Genomic DNA, 22,170 nt, shown 5'->3' with positions numbered 1-22,170 from the left:
AACAGAATTTAGTGTCCTAAATTTTGGATGTCACCTCTGCTTTCTAAATAGAAGTTATGAGCATGATGGTCCAGTGTCCGCTTTCCCAGTAAAGCATTAAAACATTATATAGGGAAGATGTATTTGGTCAGCTGTAAGGGTTTTGAATCCATGAATGTGGTGAAACTTAGTTCTGGGCAGGGTCTGAAATTACTGCAATTTAGTAGCATTTAATGAAACAGGGAGGGCAGTTTCTTGAAGGGGAGTTCAGCTTTACAGGAAGCAATTGTTCCTACCTGAGCTTATCATGAAGCAAGAACAGGGACAATAATCCAAAAATATCATAGATACTGACAGCTGTTGGCAGCTCTGGGCAGAAATCAGTCATCTGTTAACACTTTAGTTAGCTGTCCACAGTACAAAGTCTTTACCCTAGAGTTTTTTCTTATTGACATAATTTGCTTTGCATAGCAAGATAAATTAAGGGAGAATTTGATGACTCCAGCTTTTTGTTCATATTTTCTCGGACATGCACAATATTTATCCATTCCTCTATTCCTTTCTTCTTTTTCAGTGTACAGCTACCTGTCAATAGCAGGACATTTTGAATGAGCATTGATCCTTTCCTTCCTTGGCTGCAATAACAGAGCAGCAGGGGCTGAGAGAGCAGAGAGAGGTTGACCCTACTTTTTTTCTTTTTTCTTTTTTTTTTTTCTTCTTTTATTTTTTTTTTCCCACTCAGAAAGAAGGTAGTTCTCATTAATGTGAGTTCTTTTCCCACCTAGTATACTATTAGCCATGTATTTCAGTTGTCTGCATCTTCATTGTCAATGGAATTCTAATCAGCATCATTAGAGTAGAGATAAACCATGGGGTAAACCATTACCCCAGTCAAAATAGTGGCATACAACACAAAGAAGGAATCAGCAGTGCAGCATTCATTGCGTAAAGGTATGCTTTAAGAGAAAAGCAGCACATACAATGTTATCAGATTATTTTTTCTTGAGTTAAAAATACTCTCTCCAGAGAGGTCATTTTATCCACTAAGAATCACGCAGACATTTGTTGTTATGGTTATGCTATTTTTTCATATTGTTTCATTGATAACAGAAGTCCACTTTGAAAAAAAACACATTTTTTTTTTAATAATTACCACCAAATTATTGTATTACATGTTGCTGTCTAGCATGAGTTAGGAATTCAGTAGGTTAGGAATTCATCATTTAAAGCAGTGAGTAATATTACAGAAAAAAAGCTCCAGTATTTCATTTTTCACAATTATGTGTGACACAGCATACGTTACAAAATTAAATGAACACTGTTAGCCTTCCTCTCCTAGTCTAATCCATACTAAATTGGTCAAAAACAATTACAAGCACCTCTCTTTTGACAGGGTTTGATTGTATAGATGATTTTTTTTCTTTTTTTTTTTTTCTTTTTTTTTTTTCTTTTTTTTTTTGATATAATTAAGGAGGTCATTTACTAACAGGTCAGAGCATTTAAAACTTCTAGACTAAATTATCGAACCTAGAATTATTAGCTCCTTTTATTTTTTTATTTCTTTCTAGGCATCGTAGAAAAGTCTGGCTCAGGCAATGTAATTTGCCTTTCATAGTCTATCACAAGGCTCATGATTATTTCTTACAACAAAATGTTCAGTGCAACAAATTAGTAGATTCTGCTATGTCGGTTGGGCTGCATTCCAATTCCTGCCATAGTGATGCTGGCTGCTTTCAGCACAGCCAGCACAATAATTATTGCTGAGTTTTCTAGACCTCATCAAACCAGCAAGGTGATCACCCCCTTGGAACAGCTGGGGATATGAGGTATGGAAAAGTGGAAAGAAATTGCTGCAACTCTGTACTATCATGCCAACAAGTGCTACCTGAATGATGGCAGCTATTGGCAGGGGTAGGGCTCTGCTGGAAAAGAGCTTGCAGCAGTTCTAGATGATAGCTTTTGCTGCTTCCAAGAAGAATTGCTGTGGGCACTGAAGTAAAGAAAGCAAATTGGAAGGTGGGAAAGATTTTGAGGCAAATGTAGAAGGAGAGATTATGATTTGTGACAATGGAACAATTTTTGTTTTTCTATATGTGACTGGCTCTTTTATGAAGTGAAAAAGTTCCACAAGCACCAAAATGCAAGCTGTGCAAGTTAGGTATGTAGCTTTTTCTGGCCTTCATCATGTAATTAAGGTACTGACTAGTGTCAGCAAACTGATGTCATTCTTGTTCGAATACAGAGAAGTGTAATTAAAAGCATCTTATTTTAGGTATTTTAAAATATTGTCATCATCACAATACCTACTGAGAGACTTCTACTGTGCTTGAGTGTGTGTTTGGGATAAATAAATGGTTTAATCCAAAGCACTTAACGCTAAACCTTTACACAAAATAAGAACACAGTAAAACTCCGAATTTAGCCTCAAATTAGTTGATATAAATTATCTCCACGTAGATCAGAGAAATGCCATTGACTGCAGTAAAGAAACATTCATATAACAAGGTCCATTATATTCCTTTATATAGTATCTATATTTTATTTCCTGTTTCCCCCTTTTCATTGTACAATTTAATTTTGATCCCACTACATTTTATTTTCTAGACATTCTACTTGTATGGAAGTGTAATATTCTGGCACTGACTTCATCACTGGGATACAGTAGCACCTTTCAGAAGTTGGAATATTGTAAGCGTTCATTATGTGTGTAGTCAGAGCTTTGCATCTACTCTTTTCCTTTTCCTTCACATTTTTAACTTCTCAGTCTTGCCAGACGTGGAGTAAAGTTTTGTGACTTACCACCTCTTAAGCGGGAACTCTATTACAGTACTCTATTTTCCACTATTTGTTACATTGCAGGTTGATAAGGCTTGGATGCAAATATTTCAGAAACAATATATTTAAGAGGAGGTATTTGTGTCTTAATTGGCTTCCTAAAAAGGGGTCAACATACAGTACTAGAATGTTAGTCATTACAGACTAACTTTTCTTCCATTGCATTTGGCTTCCATTGCTTCCCTAGGCATCAGGCCTAGGGAAGAGGAATGTCAGTCTGCCTTTTTAATTTTATCGTAGTTTCAATGCTGGAACAGATGACAATGAAACTGTAATCTGTGCTTCTTACTTATGTTACAGAGTCTGTGCTATCCACTTGCAGGTGATGGATTTTGTATTTCTTGAAATAACCTATCAGAATACCTCATTCTCTTAATAATAAAATTACTCACCCTTAGAATAGAAATTTCTGTTTTCTTGTGGAACCAAGTTATAGACAATAATCAGCATTCCCCAGCTGTGGCTGAATGTAAAGGTGCTGGAGCTGGGCCAGTAGGCATCTGGAAGATGAAATCTGAGACCTTGTACTTGTCCCTGAGACTGGTGCAGACAGCAGATGACAGGTGTGACTCTTGAGGTGGCCATGCTGCAGAGAAGAATGCCTTCAACACTGCTTGGAGTTCTCTAAGGACTAATGGCTTTATGCACAGGTAATAGGCAAAGTTTAGCTGCTACAGACTTTTCAGACTGTAACTGACATCAATTATCTCTCTTCCATAAAGTTGTCTGCATAGTTTAAATGTCAGTTTTCAGGTTATGCCAAGGCATGAAAATCTAGTAGATGCTTCAAATTTTCTATATAGCAATAATGAATATTCTATCAGGGCCATCATATGAGAGAGACTTCTGTAAGGTTAGACAAAGTCAGCCTCCTGCTTATCCAGGTTTAGCTGTGGAATAAGTGACTACAAAGCAACAGTGTTTTACAGTTTTGATATGGATTAGCTGTCTTTATTTCAATTTTGCTTTGTGGGCACTCTTGTGTGTCTGAATACAAGTAAAACTACCATAGTTACTCTAGACTGGCTATTTTTACTTGAGTTAGTACTCTGATACCAGATCCCCTGCTGCCGTTATTATCACATCCCTCAGTCCTGTTGAGATAGTCAGTGATCCCTGCCAATATCCCTCAAAATTAGCAGTCATAAGGTTTCTTATAGGGGTGCTGTAAAGAAGTAGAGAACAATGTTTTGTTGTTAGAAGGCTTTTTTTTTTCAGGTATTTGGACACATTCTATTTTTGACCGAAGAAATGCACACACAAGATAGTTTCACTACCTCAAGTGGAGATACTCCAGATATATCTAGATATATGTTGACTTAAAATCAGGATTGTAAAAATTTTGTTGAGTTTACAAATCTTAGAAATGAGTTGTGTCTTTGTGATTGAAAGTGAAAACTGTTTTATTGCCAAATATTTCCATAAAGATAGAAACCATTTTAAAGTATTAGATAAGGATAATCTTTCAGAATGCTCTCTGCATGCTTGATTTTGCCTTCAGACTTTACTGCAGGCAAATTAATATTGTGCAATTATAAAATATTATTAAAGTTTAATTCAACAGTGGATTTTTATTTTTTTTTAATTTTTTGTCCAAAACTGGCCGAAGACTTCTCATCGCGTCAGTAAAATTGGATTTTGTCACCTTCAGGATGAGATGGGGAGCTGGGGTCTTGATGATCCTGCCAGAAGAAGGTTCCTGCAAAAGAAGGGAGAAGAAAGAATGGGGTTAGGGTGGAGGACTAGAAGGGAACCTTGAGAGATCAGACTTGATTTTCCCATTGGCCATGGCAGAATGGAAGAAGATGTGGTCAAGCACATTCACAGTGTTTAGACTTCTCACCAGTGATCACTAACACATCTGTTGTGATCTGTCCTTTGGTCACAGTCACAGCTAGATTGGCTCTGAAGAGCTTTGACGTAAGCAAAATAGTCATCAAAGTCAATGTGCCAATAACCTACACAACTTTCGTACCACATAGTCACATGAAGCCAACAATACAGAGCACTGCCTGTAATAAACACTAGGTTCCCAGTATATTTAAGTGGTTTGGTTAATCCTTAAGGCTATCTAAAGCTTGTACCAGTAAACTGGTCCAGCTTTCTCAGCAGGGTGCTGGAGCTGGAGCAGGCAGTATGTTGCTATACTGCTTCCAGGTCTGAGCTGGCGTGCAAGAAGCCTGTCAGATGGGTCTGCTCTGTGCTCTCTAGTTTGAGAAGCACTCTGAGAAGAGGAAACCCTCTCATCTCTGTCTCTGTAATACAGACCTGCACTCATCAGTTCTGTAAACCTCCTGAAAGTAAAAATCACCAACACAGGTAAAAGGACTGAATTCTTCAGTAAATTGTCTTCAGTGTATATCTAAGCAGGTATTTTAAAAGGTTCCTATATGTTCTATCTTCGGTGACTAATACTTTGTTAATAGATACATTTTGGTGCAGCTCATATGATTTTTATTACTTCCTGAAAAAACATATGGGCAGGTTTTCCTAAATGCTTATTGCACTCCTAGCTCGGACCTGACAGCTAAATAGTTTGTGTTATAACATCACCTTTGTTCTAACGTACAAGTGAACCTCATAACTTGACCTGCTTTATAAGTTTCAGTGTGAACCATTTTTGCGCACGTTCAATCATTATCTTCTTGTTTTAGGTGGAGCATAAATATGTCTTATTAAAATCTTTCCCAACTTTTAGTACTAATGTTCATGAGCAGGAAACAAAATATTTTAGAGGGTTTAAAACTCTTAGCACCTCTAAATTATTGTTCCTAAAGTTCATCCTGTAGCTGAATTACAAACGTCATGCTATTTAGCTGTATGGCTAGAACAGTTTACATGTAATTGATTTTTCAATTTTTCTGTCATGCATATAAAAGGATGTTGTTCCAATTGATACACACAAAAATTTGCTGTAAAATGATGTTAAAATTTATCTAAACTACGGCATGAACTTTAAAGCCCAGCCTGTTCAAGGTAGTCATAGAGATCAAGTCAAGTTACAGGCCTGTATATAAAACTATGAAGACAATGAATGAGCTGGAATACTATTCTGGTTTCAATAGTATTGAAATCTCCTGTATCTCACATATTCTGAATTGTTGTTGTTGTTTTAAGTTATTAGCAAAGGTGAATTTGGTCTTGTATAATAAAAAGCCTATAGACATTTAAGACAATTATCTGTACAAGCTGTATGTAATTATATAAAATATTTCTATGAATATTTGCTCCAGATTTCAAAATTTTACATCTTAAGTACAGTACCATTATTAAATCACATTTTTGTCATAATTTTGCTGCTATGGTTTCTATAAGATTATACAGTAATTTTGGGAAACTATTTAAAAGAAAAAACAACAACAACAACAACAACAAAAAGAAAACAATATCAGTCAGTGTAAAATTAGAGACTTATCCAACTTATTTTCAATCATTTATCTCTTTCATGGCTATTGGTGTTCCATAATTTGCTTGGAGAATGTGTTTTGTAAGAATAAAACTTGTTTATCAGTCATTTTGCCAGAAATTTCCTTTTTTTTTTCTTTTTCTTTTTTTCTTTTTTTTATTTCCCTACTGTTCACACAGAGGGTAACTCTTAGGGAAGAACTTTGAAGACAGGGATTTGATATTTTTGTTGTTCAAGTCACTGGTTCTCCATGTATGTATAGTGGAGTCTAAATGCTTATAAATCATGAATTTAATACCCTGAAGATATGTTCAGTGCACAGTAAATCAGTTTTATTTAAACCAACTGTCAGTTTCACCAGCTAGATTCTTTCTTATTTTCATGTCATGAGTAATAACAACTGAAGTATTATTTATATAACAGTTCTGCTTCTTATTACCGCATAACCAAAAACCTACTGTAGAAAGCTTCTATTTACTTTATTATTATTATTATTTATTATTATGATTATTATTGTGTTCAGTTAGAGAAGTCAGCAGCTGAGTCTTCAAATACTCTCTGTACCTGTGGAGAGCCCTGTTGTCCTCAGTAAGGTCACTGCAGAAATCCACTTGTACACAGTATGATGAAGGGATGTGGTCCTACACAGAATTTTTAAAAACCATGATTACCTTCTTATCAGGTACCGTGAAAGCCTATTCCTTCTCTCAGCAGTGATACTGCTGACAGATTAAGGACAGGGACTTAGTACTATATATTTGATTCGTTTAAGGACAAGTGGAAAATAATTCCTTGTTGATTTTTACATTAATTATCTGCACTTCTCATGTTTGTTTGTTTTTGTTTGTTTGTTTGTTTGTTTGTTTTTAAATTAAATTAAACTTAATTTAATTTAAATTTATTTATTTATTGTGCTGAGAGCACCATTGTGTCCATAGCTCTTCTCAGAAATTCATTTTAGTTTTGACTTTCTTCCCTCAAAACTATTTTTTTTTTCTTTCCCTGCTCTCTTGCCATAAAAGACTTGACTTACATGCACATGCACACTAGCAGATGTACATATTTTGTAGGGACTTGACCTTGAAAATGTTATTCTGGTTTTGCTCAGTAAGTCTAGTGAATCCATTGCATAACTGGGTCCTCTGTCTCAGGATACTATCAGGATAGTCTCAAGAAATTTTGATGAAAATCTAATTTAACCTCTCTAAGGAATAGTGCAAAGCATGTTTTCTGCCTCAAAATTATGGAAGTGCACAGGAGAGTTAGCTGGGGACACTGTGTGTGGTTCAGTTAGGCTTTAACATTGCAGTGCTCTAGTACTACATAGGCCCAAAGTACTTCTATTTATTGGTTCTCTTTTTAACTTTATGTGCCATACAACAAAGAACTTAGAATCACTGCAAAACAGTATGTCTAACTCAACAACACAAACAAATGGTAAGACACTGTGGGCATCTAACACAACGCAGTTGAGCTAAGGCTGAAGGAGTTACTGATTATGGCATAATTTCAGTAACTCATTCTTCACCTGCACCAGTCATGAAATAAAGCACAGTTGTGTGGTTCTTCTTCACCAGGAGTTAAGCTAAAACTCTTTTCATCCATTGGGGTGAGAGCCTGGCACCATAAATCAGATGGCAAAACCATCAGTTGAGAGAGATACTGCTCCAGGCCTCATTCATTCTGGGTGCCTCTGAGCTGTGTGCACAGTGCTGTGTTTCTGCTGGCTGGCAGAAACCATGCAGACCTGCTTGTGTGCATGTGTGCCTGAGTGTACTTTAATTGATATCAGTGCAAACTTCTGAATCTATATCATTGTGAAGTAGTGGTGGTTGAGTTTCTTCTCCAGGAGCTTTGTGAGGAAAAGCATTTTGTCATTTTTCCTTTTAGTTTGTGTTATAAATCATCTTTTGACTGGTTTCTCCTTTGTGGTTCCTGTCTGAAATTTTACTCCAATCATATACTTTAAGAATTGTCTCAAAATGGTTTTCTTTATCCCCTGGAAATTCAATTCTTTAGATCCCTCAGGGTCAGTAACGCTGTTAAACTATTAACAACCAGCTTCTGAATCTGGAAACAGTTTGAGCTATTCCAACTTGACAGCATACAGGCTGATTCTGTTTTGTATACATTTTAAAAATAGTTAGCAGAAGCCTGGAAAAAGTAATGCATTAGCAGAAATGGTTCACGGTAAATACGCTTAGCTCTTCTGTAATTTATTGGTGATTAGATAAAAGAATGTCAACGGTATTTTATCTATTTGGAAGCCTACGATGATTTGATGATTTGGTGGATGTTTATTTTCTAACATTAGGAACTGAGACTCCATAACCCTATGTTTTGGGTTCCTTGTATTATTAAAATGGAATTGAATTACTTTTTTTTTTTTTTTTTTTTTTTTTCCATAGTCTAATTTTTCATCCAAGCATCCTCTTTCCTGTTATCATTTTAAGCTTTGGATTCCAGAACAACAAGAAAGAAAGCAGGCCATTCTCTCTATTCCTAAACTTTAAATATGAGTATTTCTTTCTCAGTTCTTTCCTCTATCTTTGAAGCATGCTTGAAACATCATTAAACATTTACAGTTAGTTGATCTCATCTGGAGAAACAAGTACAGTTATTTAAACATTTTTTTTTTAAGTTTTTAAAGTAAAAATGTCCTTTCAAATGGAGGTCTATATTATTGCTGTGTGAGGAAATATCTCAAGATTCTGTCATCTGTGGAAGAGGAGGAAGCCACATAATACTTTTTTAATAGATTTTGTCAGTACTTTGTCCTACTTTTCCCCTTTTAGAAACACAAAAATAGATAGACCCAATGACATTTTTTGAGTAACTGCGTGTCATAAGTCCATATTGTTTTTCTGTTTTGTTTGTTTGTTTAGTTTTGTTTTATTTCTCCACCTTTGTCTCTTCAGGCAGTGAGAATAAAGCTCTAGCACTGTCCTATACTTTCCATTTGATAAATCTGTGATGCATGTTTCTGTGGTGGTCTGATCTTCTAAGGAACAGCAGCTGCATTTCAGCAGCATTTTATCTCTGTGCACCCTACCAGAACACTGCTGTTTCACATCTCTAGCAGTCCCAATGCACAGCTGATGCTTTAGAATGACAGGATCAAGTCTGATAGTCTGCATGAGGTAGATACAGACACAGAGATGGTGCAGATTCATCTCCTTGTTTTGCATAGCTAATATTTACCACCTGCTTTGCATGTCCTGTTTTCCATCAGCAGGACACAATATCCTGCATGGGAAGACAGGCTGCTCCAGTAAATGCCCTCACTTGACATTTCAACATGACCACAACCTAAGGGGAATGGTTGCTTAGTTCAGAAGACCATCAAAAAAAAAAAAAAAAAAAAAAAGGCAAAAAAGTGGCATGTGGGAAGTGGGGAAGTGCTGATTTCACACAGAACAGTCAGTTTGTCTCTCACTATAAAACCAAAATGGAACAAAACAAAACATGCTTGATGCATGATAATGCAGCTTCCTTTTAACCTAAACTTGCAGCAGAAATATTTGGCTTTCTACTATTTTATATAGTTAACTACCACACTGCAATTTTCCTCTATAGTTGGTATCCTTAGCTGTATGATTTCCTACTGGTTGAATGATTTGCCTCATCCTAGTATTTTTTTGCTTGCTGAATCCCTACTGTTACTGTACTAGATGCTTATACAGTCTAGACTTTTTTTTTTTTTTTTTGCTACTCCTTACTATTCTTATTTACTCTTTGTTCAACTGATGAAAATAAGAGCTCTTTGCTCAGAGTGAACATTTTCCCTTTGTTACCTGTTTAACAGTGCTTAAGGTGTAGCAGGTCTTTTGCTTATAGAGCTAATGGAATTCACATAGACCTCTGCAACATTGTTTTATGCTGCATGTTGGTCTTTTCTGCATAAATGACTATGTTAATAGTCAAGGAAGTAATTTTTAATGATAAACTTAGAAGCATAAGAGAGGACTTCATGAAGTTCATAATTTGAAGCTTTACCTTCCTTTTATTTCTTTTATTTCTTTTTCACCGTTTTCACCATTGGAATATAATGCCCTGGAATTCTGTGAACTGTTCTATGAATTTGCTTTACTAGAGACAGATTTAGGATAGCACAAATCAGTTCATTAAGATCTCGGACGGTGTAAAACCAGGATCTCTCTGTGTCAATAAAACTGTAACATAAAATGCTAGGCAAAATACCAAAACTGGTTATAAGCTGGATGCACTGTATGAAAGGAATCTTTTTTTTTTTTTTTATAGAGGAATTGAGTGATCAACATTAATCCCTGAACTTTCAAATGGGCCTGAAATTCAAAATGACATGGCTTCCATCAGGTTATTTTGAGAATCCCTATCTTAAAGTGCAACATATGCCAGTAAGCATTATATAATTAACATTCTACATTTGCATTGCTGGTGCAAGTGTAGGCTGTCTTTTCAATGGCCAACCTTAGTCAATTTCGAAAAGAAAATGTTTGTGTGACAGTGGACTCCAGCATTAAAGTTAAAAAGCTCTCCTGTAGCTATATCATTCATGAACAATGGCAAAAAGTAGTTAATTATTTAGTATTTGATTTCAGAACGTGTTATCTTTTAAATGTGTGGTGTGTAACAGATACATCTAAATCAATTAATCCGGTGTATAAACTGAGGAAATAGCCTCCTGTCATTTAATGAAACTTTATAAAGAAACAGTCTGTTTTTTTGTGTGTGTTTTTTTTTTTTTCTTTTGTGTGTTTTATTATGATTATTATGATGATGATTATTATATACATTTTCATGAAACTCACCTGCTCATTTCTATTTAGTAAAATTGTTGGAATAGTACCAAAGAAACTACTTACCCTTTCTGCCTAAATTCACTTTACTTTTACATTGCTTTCTACTCTTCACATCAATATTTCTCAGATCAAAAAACATCATTCTGCCTATGGATTGGTGTGCAGTGCTATATTTTGCTATAATGTCTGAGCACAACTTAAGGAACACCTGCTATTTGAATTCTGAAATGTTTCCTACCTAGAGTATTAGAAATGTAGTTTTTCTACTTTCTGATCTATCTGTTTGGAATGGTATTACTTGAAAACAGCCTTCAACAGCCCAAGATTGTACCATAATTTTTTTTTAATTGTTTTATTTTTTTTTAAGAAATATCTAGAGTCTTGGGTAACAGCTTATACTTGAGTTGTTTGTGACAGTGGGAGGAGGTGAACTAGTGTCATTATCAATAGAATCAGATCAAAAAGTTGTATGATTTTGGATACAAGTAAAAGGCTATTGACAGAATGACTAGAGACTAGGATAACTAGGGGAAGGAGGGAGGGAGCAGGAAGTGGGGTAATAATAAAACCAAAGAGAGAGGAGTAGACTGAAGGACGATATCTGCAGATGGAAGCAAAGTAGCTGAGAAGAGGTCATAAACCCAGCACTTATTTTCAACACCAGTATATTACACATTTCAGCACCCTAGGACATTATAACATTTGCTGGTGTATATAACAAAAAGTTTATGTTTCTCCACCTCTAAACAACATCCTAATGAACAGTTTAGTATCTTGATAGAATTGGCCGCATGAATACTTTAGCTTACTGAATATAACTCGGTAAACTGTCAGTAAGAAATGCAGCTTTCATTAAAACAAGAAAGTAAAACATTGCAAACTCATTTCATTGTACTGCTGACAGAAGTATGCATGTGTATATATCTAAATATATATTTAAACTTAGGGCAAAAACCTTGACTAGGGGCTAGGGCAATGTCCGTAAAGATGTTTTTTGGTGTGTTCTAATCTATTCATTTTTTTGCTTTTTAATCACAGGTTTCTGTGCTCGAGAGGCAGATATTTGACTTCCTTGGTTACCAGTGGGCACCCATCTTGGCAAATTTTATACACATTATTGTAGTCATACTTGGCTTATTTGGAACCATCCAGTATAGACCTCGTTACATAACAGGAGTGAGTATTTCATTTTATTTATTTATTTTGATATGCATGTTAAAAAAAAAAAGAAAAAAAAAGTTCCAAACTGCATTGCTTATAAAAGAAATAGAAATCTTATTCTGGTTTCACTTCTGTAGTATTTTACATTCACTCATTACACTTCTGAGGTACCTGCAGTAATTAAATGGTAACCACCTGCAACAGTTGAAAGTCAACAAGAAAATACAGGCTTTGAAGAAGTTAATAGTTTTCCTAGATGCACCAGATCTCCACAGCAGCTCCATCATTCGTTATAGTTATTCATTATTTTATTATCCATCATTGATGGAGTGTCTACCTGTTATGTGTATCCCTCCTAGAAATTATAGTACAAGTTCAAAAATAAAGTATGAGAGTATGGTGAGAAATGTGTTTATGATAGTTAAAGACTGAGGGGTCTGAGATAAAAAATAAGGATATGGACCTTTATATTTTTAATCCATCTCTTTTCTTATTTAGCCTCTCACACACAGACTCAGTATTGCTATACTCACTGGTATAGTACAGTATTAATGAAATCCTCATTTCATCAGCTGTTTGTGTGTTGTTTTGTTGTTTTTTTTTTTTTCTTTGTTGTTTTCCCTGATGTACAGTTCTACAAAGACAGGACAAAAAATTTCAAATTATTACTCAGAACACCTTTTGTTAGACATAGATTTGTATAACAATATTTCTATCTAAATTGACTGCTAATTCAATTAAGGCTTGTTATATGTTTCAGAGACAAACAACAGACCAAAAGATTTGCTTGTGTGCTATCATATTTTCATGACAATGAGTAAATAGTTTAAGTCCACTGAATCCATACCTTCTTCTGCAAAGCCTGTTATAGAGTTCCATTATATAACAGTCACCACTCAGGAGATGGAAAGGTTTCTCTTTCGCCCTGTGCTACCATCCATAGTCCAGTAGTGTGACATTAACAGCAATACATTAATATTTGTGTCTGTGTTTCTATTTCTGTGATTTGCTATATGCAGAAAATGTGTGCCAAAGGTACAATATATTCATACATACCCATGTAAATTAATGTAATCAAAAACATAGATTACAAACACTGAAAACATAAATAAATTGCAAGTCTGAAATATTTTGAGTGTGTCCTTCAGTTCACAACTCTAGGAGTTATGTGAATGTTAACTGGAGTTTTCTTCCATTTCTAGTGCTATGACTAGTCCAAAATACTTGGAAAAAAAAATAAAAATCAAGCAAGTGCCAGTTAAGCATAAACAACAAAAATACCATCCTAAGACTATACGCAAATGAGGAAAAATGTGCTAAAGAAAAAAAAGAAAAAAAAAAAAGTAAGCTAGATTTAAATGCCCTTTTCAACAGGAGTACAGAGAATTAATTGTTACAATGATGAGTATACTGTGAATGGGGAGGAATACCAGCCTTATAAATAGGTACTGCTCACATGTGCTTCTGGATGCTGCCATTTGTATCACACCATCCTACTTATTTTCACGCCTATCTTTTCTTAGAGCTCCCCCCTCACTATGTAGCCTATCCAGTTTTGTGAGTTTCTCTCCCTGCATCTTGTCATGGAATTGGATAGAACTAATCTAAGATCAATTTGTTTGTCTTGCTCAGATTTCATAATAGAAACCTGAATCTGCTATCTATCACAGGCTGATTAGGCAAGGAAACTGACAAAACTTTCATTCCTTATTAGTAAGCTCAACAGATGACTGCTTTGATTGTTTTCATTACTGCTGTCTTTGGAGATTATCTTAAAGTCAGTATGAGGGAAATTTAACCAATCTTTTGGAAGAAGAGTTAACGGGATGCATCCTTTTTTTTTTCATTTTTAATGGGCCCTGAATAGGCACCTTGTTTAAACTGGACAAAACTCAGTGGCATCATCTGACATTAAGAATAAAGTTATGGATGGAAAGGCAAGAATAAAGATTAAGACAACAGCTTTTAAACCCACAAAGATGTAGCTATGAAGTTTTCCAGCGAGTAGATACAAAAACTCAGACTTCAAGTGATTCTGCAAGGGTCTATCTGCCTAGAGTGAACCCTGTAGGACCCTTAATCCACAGTCACATTAGTACCTTGAGTAAAGATTTCTTCAATAAGACCACAATAAAACTCCTCTTTCACTGTCCATGCTTCAAAAGGGTATCACAAAAATATTTTCCAGAGATGGTGAATCATAGGTTAAAGAGGGCAGGGAGGTTTTAAGGTGAGATTTCAAGAAATGATTCAGCAGCTTAGGGAGAAGAGGAAATAAGTTTTAGACAGATGAGACACCACAAGTGACAGTGTCCTTGAACCTTAAAGAGTCACATGGAAATTTAGAATTGGGTCAGAAGGGAATAGATGACTGTGTGGTTTCAGGCCTTGGAAAATAGTTCAAATAGCTTGGAACGGAGGAGTTTTGGTGTACGAGGAGGACTGGAAAATGAAATTTAATATAACTAGATGGGTTAATCTTAATATAGGTTTGGAAAGAACATGTTTTTATTTGAAACTTAAACCATTAACCCGCATGCCACTGATTGACTCAGGGAGTAAAGCATATCTTCTAAAGATGGGAAAAAGATAGAACTATCTAGATAGAAATAGCTTTTCAAAAGATAATAATTAAATAAACTTTTGTGTGTCCATGTAAATTATAATGATAATCTAGTTTATCTAATGATAAAAGAACTACTTAACAGTACTATGCTGAAACTTTGAGATAGGGATTTCAGTAGGAACAAAGGTTAGCCAGTAGAATGACTGAAACTTAAATGCATTTTTTAGCAGTGTTGTAATAAGATTGGGCTGTGCAAATTCCTGAGGGGTGTACTGGGTCTGGCTGTTAACTTTCCCTGCAGCAGCCCATACAGTACTGTGCTCTGCACTTGTATATAGAACAGCTGTGGTATCACACCAGTGTTATGTCTTCTGCTGAGTAGTGCTGGCACAGCATCAGGACTCTCTCTAACCCTCCTAGGGAGTGGGCAAAAAGTGAGAAAGGTACATCACCAAGGCGTCTGACATAAACCAACCAAAGGGATATTCCATACCATATGATGCACTACTCAGCAATATAAGGTGGAAAAGGGAAGAAGAGGGGAGGACTGGGCTCTCATTGTGAAAGCGTCTGTTCTCTCTAACACTGGCTACATGCGTTGAGGCCCTGCTTCAAGGACGTGGTCAAGTATCACTCATTTGTGGGAAGTAGAGAATAATTTCTTTCCTCTGCACTTCCACAGAGCCTTTACTTGTTTTGGTTTGTTGTGTGTGTGTTTTTTTTTCCCCTTTTCCCCTTTCAATTTTTTTTTCCTTTAGTTAAAATATTTAATTAATAATAATCTTTCCTTAATAATTATTTTTCCCTTTAATTAAATTATCCTTATCTCAACCTGTGAATTGTTCTTTCCTTTACTTCTTCCCCTCCTCTTCTAAGGAGGGAGAGTGAGAGAGCGGTTGTGGTGGAGTTCAGCTGTCTAGCACAGTAAAACCACCACAAGGGGTAATACCAATGTAAATTACCAAGGGCTGTGGAAAGAAGTGGTGCTCTTCACCAGTGCAGGGCTCTGACTCAGGCTCAGTTTCTGCCAGTTCCTCTATAGAGGGATTCCAGCTGTGCTGAGATGCTCAGCACATATTCCTCACTCTACTATGTGTTGAAAGAAGAATAAGGAAATAGCACAGAATGAACTCGTGTTCTGATTCCTGCTTCATGGGAAATCTTAGCAATCGCATTCTACTGTTTTCTTAAAATTCCTAGAAATCATTCTCAGAATGCATAAGGAGGACTGAAAACCCCATTTCTGTTGAGTGTTACCGTCTTCTTCAAACAGTGGAATCCACCTGACCAGTGCAGCACACCCTGTGGTATTCCAGTATCAGAGTGGTAGCACTTTACAATAAGTACTTTGTTTATTCACTGCTGTTCAAAGAAGATAAAGGAATATATAAAGGAGCTTGGCAGTGACATAAACAGATAAAGAAAAACTTTGAAATTAATTATGAAATATAAGAATTTCAGGAAAGTCATGCCTGGTGTATTACAATGGACAGTTACAGACTCTTCAGAAGGGATAGGTGGGGCAGGTAAGGCACTCACCTAGAGGGTGGCAGTCTATGTAACAGAGGCACTGGACTGTATGGAACTTGCAGGTGACAATGCAGTTGGGAGCCTCTGGGTAAGGATTAAGGGACAAGCAAATAAAGGGGGTGTGGTTGTGGGAGTCTACTATAGACCACCCAGCCAGGATGAGGACACCAATGAATTTTGGAACTGAGAGGACTGGAACTTTAAGGAACTGAGAAAGACTTATGGATTAGTTGCCCTTGTCCATACTTCAGCCTTCCAGATGTCAGCTGGAAACATCACAGAGCTGAGACAAGCAGGTCCAGGAAATTCCTGAAGCACCTTGATGATAACTTCTTGGTAGAGGTACTATGATAGCCAACTAGGAAAGGTGCTCTCCTAGATCTGTTGCTTGTAAAAAAGGAGTGTCTTGTGAGTGAAGCAGTGATAGGTGGTTGCCTTGGCCAAAGTGACCGTGCGGTAGTTGAGTTTAAAACATTTAGTGACAGGAAGAAAACTTCCACCTAAACTTCAACCCTAGACTGGGGGAGAGCAGACTTCAGACTGCTCATGGAACTAGTTAGAATCATAGAATCATAGAATCATAGAATATCCTGAGTTGGAAGGGACCCTTAAGGATCATCAAGTCCAACTCTTGACACCGCACAAGTCTACCCAAAAGTTCAGACCATGTGACTAAGTGCACAGTCCAATCTCTTCTTAAATTCAGACAGGCTTGGTTCAGTGACCACTTCCCTGGGGAGCCTGTTCCAGTGTGCAACCACCCTCTCTTATGTCAAGCCTAAATTTCCCCTGCCTCAGCTTAACCCCGTTCCCGCGGGTCCTGTCGCTGGTGTTAATGGAGAAAAGGTCTCCTGCCTCTCGACACCCCCTTACGAGGAAGTTGTAGACTGCGATGAGGTCTCCCCTCAGCCTCCTCTTCTCCAGGCTGAACAGGCCCAGTGCCCTCAGCCGTTCCTCGTACGTCTTCCCCTCCAGGCCTTTCACCATCTTCGTAGCCCTCCTCTGGACACTCTCCAACAGTTTCATGTCCTTTTTATACTGTGGTGCCCAGAACTGCACACAGTACTCGAGGTGGGGCCGCACCAGCGCAGAGTAGAGCGGGACAATCACCTCCCTTGACCGGAGGATGCCGTGCTTGATGCACCCCAGGACACGGTTGGCCCTCCTGGCTGCCAGGGCACACTGCTGGCTCATATTCAGCTTGCTGTCTACCACGACCCCCAGATCCCTCTCTTCTAGGCTGCTCTCCAGCGTCTCATCGCCCAGTCTGTACGTGCAGCCGGGGTTTCCCCGTCCCAGGTGCAGGACCCGGCACTTGCTCTTATTGAACTTCATGCGGTTGGTGATCGCCCAGCTCTCCAACCTATCCAGATCCCTCTGCAAGGCCTTTCCACCCTCATTCGAGTCCACAACTCCTCCAAGTTTGGTGTCATCAGCAAACTTGCTCAAAATACCTTCTATTCCTTCATCCAGATCGTTTATAAAAATATTGAAAAGTACCGGCCCTAAAATGGAGCCTTGAGGGACCCCACTGGTGACCGCCCGCCAGCCTGACGCAGCCCCATTTACCATAACCCTTTGGGCCCTGCCCGTTAGCCAATTGCTCACCCATCGTATGATGTTTTTATTTAGCTGTATGCTGGACATTTTGTCCAGTAGGATCCTATGGAAAACAGTGTCAAAAGCCTTGCTGAAATCCAAAAAAATCACATCAGCTGGTTTCCCTTGGTCCACCATACGGGTGATCTTATCATAAAAGGAAATCAGGTTAGTTAGGCAGGACCTACCCTTCACAAACCCATGCTGGCTGGGACCAATGACTGCTTTGTCCCCCAGGTGCGCCTCAATAAGTTTGAGAACCATCTTCTCCATGATTTTACCAGGCACTGACGTGAGACTGACAGGCCTGTAATTGCTAGGGTCTTCTTTCTGACCCTTCTTGAAAATCGGCACAACATTTGCCAGCTTCCAGTCTATTGGGACCTCTCCAGACTCCCAGGATCGTTGAAAAATAATTGAGAGAGGTTCCGCGATGATGTCCGCCAGCTCTTTCAGCACCCGGGGATGAATCCCATCCGGACCCATGGACTTGTAGGGATCCAGGTGGAGTAGCAAATCCCGCACACGTTCAGGGTCGGTTGGGAGTTTGTCACCCCCACCGTCCCGGTCCTCCAGCTCAGGGCACCCTGGGTCCCAAAGCTCATCATCGGCATTGAAGACAGAGGCAAAGAAGGCGTTAAGCGTCTCTGCTTTGCCTATGTCATTGTCTGTGAGGAGACCTTCCCTATCAAGGAGCGGCCCTATGTATTCTTTAGTTCTCCTTTTTCCATTCACATATCTAAAAAAAACCTTTTTATTTTCTCTCACAGACACAGCCAGCTTCAACTCTAGGTGTGCTTTAGCCACACGAATTTTCTCCCTACAAACACAAACAGCATCCCTGTATTCTTTCCATGACACCTGGCCCTCCTTCCAGTAGCGAAACACTCTCTGTTTCCGCCTAATCTCCATTAGAATGTTCCTGGTCAGCCATGCCAGCCTCCTGCCCCGCCTGCCTGACTTGCGATATTTAGGAATTGCCTGATCTTGTGCTTCTAGGAGGCATCGCTTAAAGAATGACCAGCACTGGTGGACATCGAGGCCTTCAAGAGCAGCTTCCCAGGGGACCTTGTTGACTAGTTCCCTGAGCAGCCTGAAGTCCGCTTTCCCCATATCTAGGGATGAGGTTTCGGTGGCACTTGTCCTTCTGTCACCGTAAATTTTGAACTCAACCACTTCATGGTTGCTATGACCGAGGCGGCCACCAATCACCACATCTCCCACCAGACCCTCTCTGTTTTCTAGCAACAGGACTAGGAGGGCACCTTTCCTAGTTGGCTCCGTTAGCACCTGCACCAAGAAGTTATCATCTAGGTGCTTCATGAACCTCCTGGACTTGCTCGTGTCAGCCGTGTAGCACTCCCAGTTAACGTCTGGCAGGTTGAAGTCCCCCATAAGGACAAGGGGAGTTAATCTCGAGGCCTCTCTTAGTTCTGTAAAGAATAAGTTATCGGCGCTATCGTCCTGGCCAGGCGGTCTGTAATAGACTCCCACAACGACATCCCCTTTATTCGTTCGTCCCTTGATCCTTACCCAGAGTTAGTTAGTTAGTGAGGTCTCCTGGGAAACTGTTTTTTAAAGATATTGGGGTCCTACAGTGCTGGTTGTTTTTTAAGTACAACCTCCTAAGAGCACAGGAACAGGTAATTCCAAAATGTTGGAAGTTAAACAGGAGGGGCAGAAGGCCAGCCTGACTAAGCAGGGATCTTCTTCAAGAGCTTAGGCAGAAAAAGACAGTATATGGTCTCTGGAAGCAAGGTCAGGTGACATGGGAGGACTACAGGGATACTGCCCGCCTTTTCAGGGAGAGAGTTTGTGTGGATAAGGCTAAATTAGTGTTAAAGCTGGCCAGTAGTGTGGGTGCAATAAAAAGGGATTTTTAAAGTATATTAACAGGAAAAGGAGGACCAGAGCAAGCATTGGTCTAATATTTGATGAGGATAGGCACCTAACAAACAGGGACATAGATGAACAGAGATGTTCAATACATTTTTCACCTCCGTCTTCAACACCACTGATGGGCTCTGGGAGCCCAGCTTCCCTAAGTTTGAGGACCATGACTGTAGGAACGACAAACTCCCAGTCAACCCCTAACTTATGTGGGATTTCCTACTCCATCTGGATGCATATAAATTTATGGGGCCTGATGGGATTTTGGTGGCTTTACCTTGCTAAGCAGCTGAACTCCACCACAACGGCTCTCTCACTCTCCCTCCTCAGAAAAGAAGAGGAAGAAGAAAAAGAAAGAAGCAACTCAGAAGCTGAGATAAGGATAGTTTAATTAAAGGAAAAATAATTGTTAAGGGAAAATTATTATTAATAAGTAATTTAACTAAAGGGAAAATGAAAAACAAACAAAAAAAGGGTGTATGGAAGCACAGAGTAAAAAAATTACTCTCTACTTCCCATCAATGAGTGATGCTTGACCACCTCCTTGAAGCAGGGCCTCAACATGCGTAGTGGTTTTTCAGGAGGACAGACATTTTCATGAGAGCCCACTCTCCTTCTTTTTCCACCTTTTATTGCTGAGTATGACATCATATGGTATGGAATATCCCTTTGGCTGGTTTAAGTCAACTACTCTGGTGATGTGCCTTCCTCACTTTTTGCCCACCCCCATCCTGCTGGCTCTGGGGGGATTAGAGGGAGTCCTGATGCTGTGCCAGTATTGCTTGAAAGTAGACACAACACTGGTATGATACCAATGCTGTTCTAGCTGCAAGTGCAGAGCACTTTATGGGCTGCTGCAGGGAAAGTTAACTCCATCCCTGCCAGACCCAATACAGGGGTACTCAGAGAGCTGGCTGATGTCATTATGGGACCTCTCAATTATTTTCAATGGTCTTGGGAATCTGAAGAGGTCCTAGTGGACTGGAAGCTGGCAAGTGTTGTCCCAGTTTTCAGGAAGGGCAAGAAAGAAGATCCTGGTGATTATAGGCCTGTCGGTCTCACTTTAGTGTGTGGTAAAATTATGGAGAAGATTATTCTGAGTTACTGAAAAACACCTTAAGTGTTCTTGTAATGACCCATTCATCACAGTGGACATTGTCTGTGTATGTAGAAAAGATTATTGAGTGGACAACAACATTACTAACATTTTCTCAGTGATTAATTTATTCTGTTCTAGTATTTCCTTCTCTTAGACATAATAGTTAAAAATAGCAAGCGTCATAGGTATGCACAAAAAGCTACTACAGACCACAATATACTAGGAGAAAAGAGAAAGGATATCAGTTTGACACAAAGCAAATTTGAAATCCTTAAGAACAAAAAGAATCTTGTACAGGATAATATCTGGTCACATTAAGTCTGGGAGAAAAGGATTGATTATTATTGGTACATTACTTAACACATAATTGCTGATATATATTAAAAAAGAGGAAGAGGCAATTACCTTATGTCTGAGACTTCTTGCAGCAGCATCAAGTCTGCCAAACTGTTAGGCCCCAGAGTGCAGCTGTGTTAATGTATGCCTTTTTGAAATCTAGACAGAATCAAGGACTTCAACACCCTTAGTGGTATCTACTTAATGCCTTTTATGAAAAATAGCCCTGAATCCTTCAGGTCTGTTTTGGAAGTTTATGGTTATATGTTGAAATTTATTATGCTCTATTTTTCTAATGTTCAAAGAAGTGCATTAAAGTGCGCATCAGTTCGTCTGTCATACGTACATGTCACGATACCATCAAACAACATCAACCATGTTACAGTAAAGTGTAAAACAAAGAAAGAATATCAGGGACACTGCAGTTCTGGAACCATATACTGTCATCTGCTTCTTTGAATTTTAAAGATGGGCTTCAGTATAGTTAATTATTGGCCAGGTTTTTTGTTGAAATAATATTTCAGGAATTTCTGCAAAATCGTGTAAAAGAATCAGTTTTCACTTTGTTTGTTTGTTTGTTTGTTTTTTGTTTGTTTGTTTGTTTGTTTGTTTTCCTTGATGGAACAGTTATTTAAAAGATTTAAATAAAGAAGAGAAAAAAAAAAAAAGTAAGCTGATTCTTATGCTCAACACTTTTAAAAACACAGTTGATATTAATTTATTTTATTGATCTAATCCAATTAATAATCCAATTAATATTCCAGATACTTGTTTTATTTAAAACAAGAGAGCGCCTATACTCAAGCTCAGTACAGGAATTATATATATATATATATATATATATATATATCTTCTTTCTTTAAAACTGTTATATATATATATATATATGTAACTATAAAACTGTTATATATATGTATTAAACAGGTTTATATGTATACATACATATATTTATATATATACACATGTATATAAACCTATTTAATAAGGA

General features: G+C 38.0%; 1 protein-coding gene across 3 annotated transcripts in view; it reads left to right on the top strand.

The window, feature by feature from the left end:
- Window positions 1–22,170, top strand: part of NKAIN2 (sodium/potassium transporting ATPase interacting 2) — a 576,006-nt gene that overhangs the window by 241,809 nt on the left and 312,027 nt on the right. For all 3 annotated transcript variants that reach the window (XM_068677540.1, XM_068677538.1, XM_068677539.1), the window contains one exon: window positions 12,040–12,177. In XM_068677540.1, coding sequence (XP_068533641.1) covers window positions 12,040–12,177 — 138 coding nt within the window. The remainder of the gene's footprint in view (window positions 1–12,039; window positions 12,178–22,170) is intronic.

Source organism: Anas acuta, chromosome 3 (assembly GCF_963932015.1).
Source record: "Anas acuta chromosome 3, bAnaAcu1.1, whole genome shotgun sequence".
Classification (NCBI taxonomy): domain Eukaryota; kingdom Metazoa; phylum Chordata; class Aves; order Anseriformes; family Anatidae; genus Anas; species Anas acuta.
Note: the sequence above shows the minus strand (reverse complement) of the source record. Positions and strands in the feature narration are given on the sequence as shown.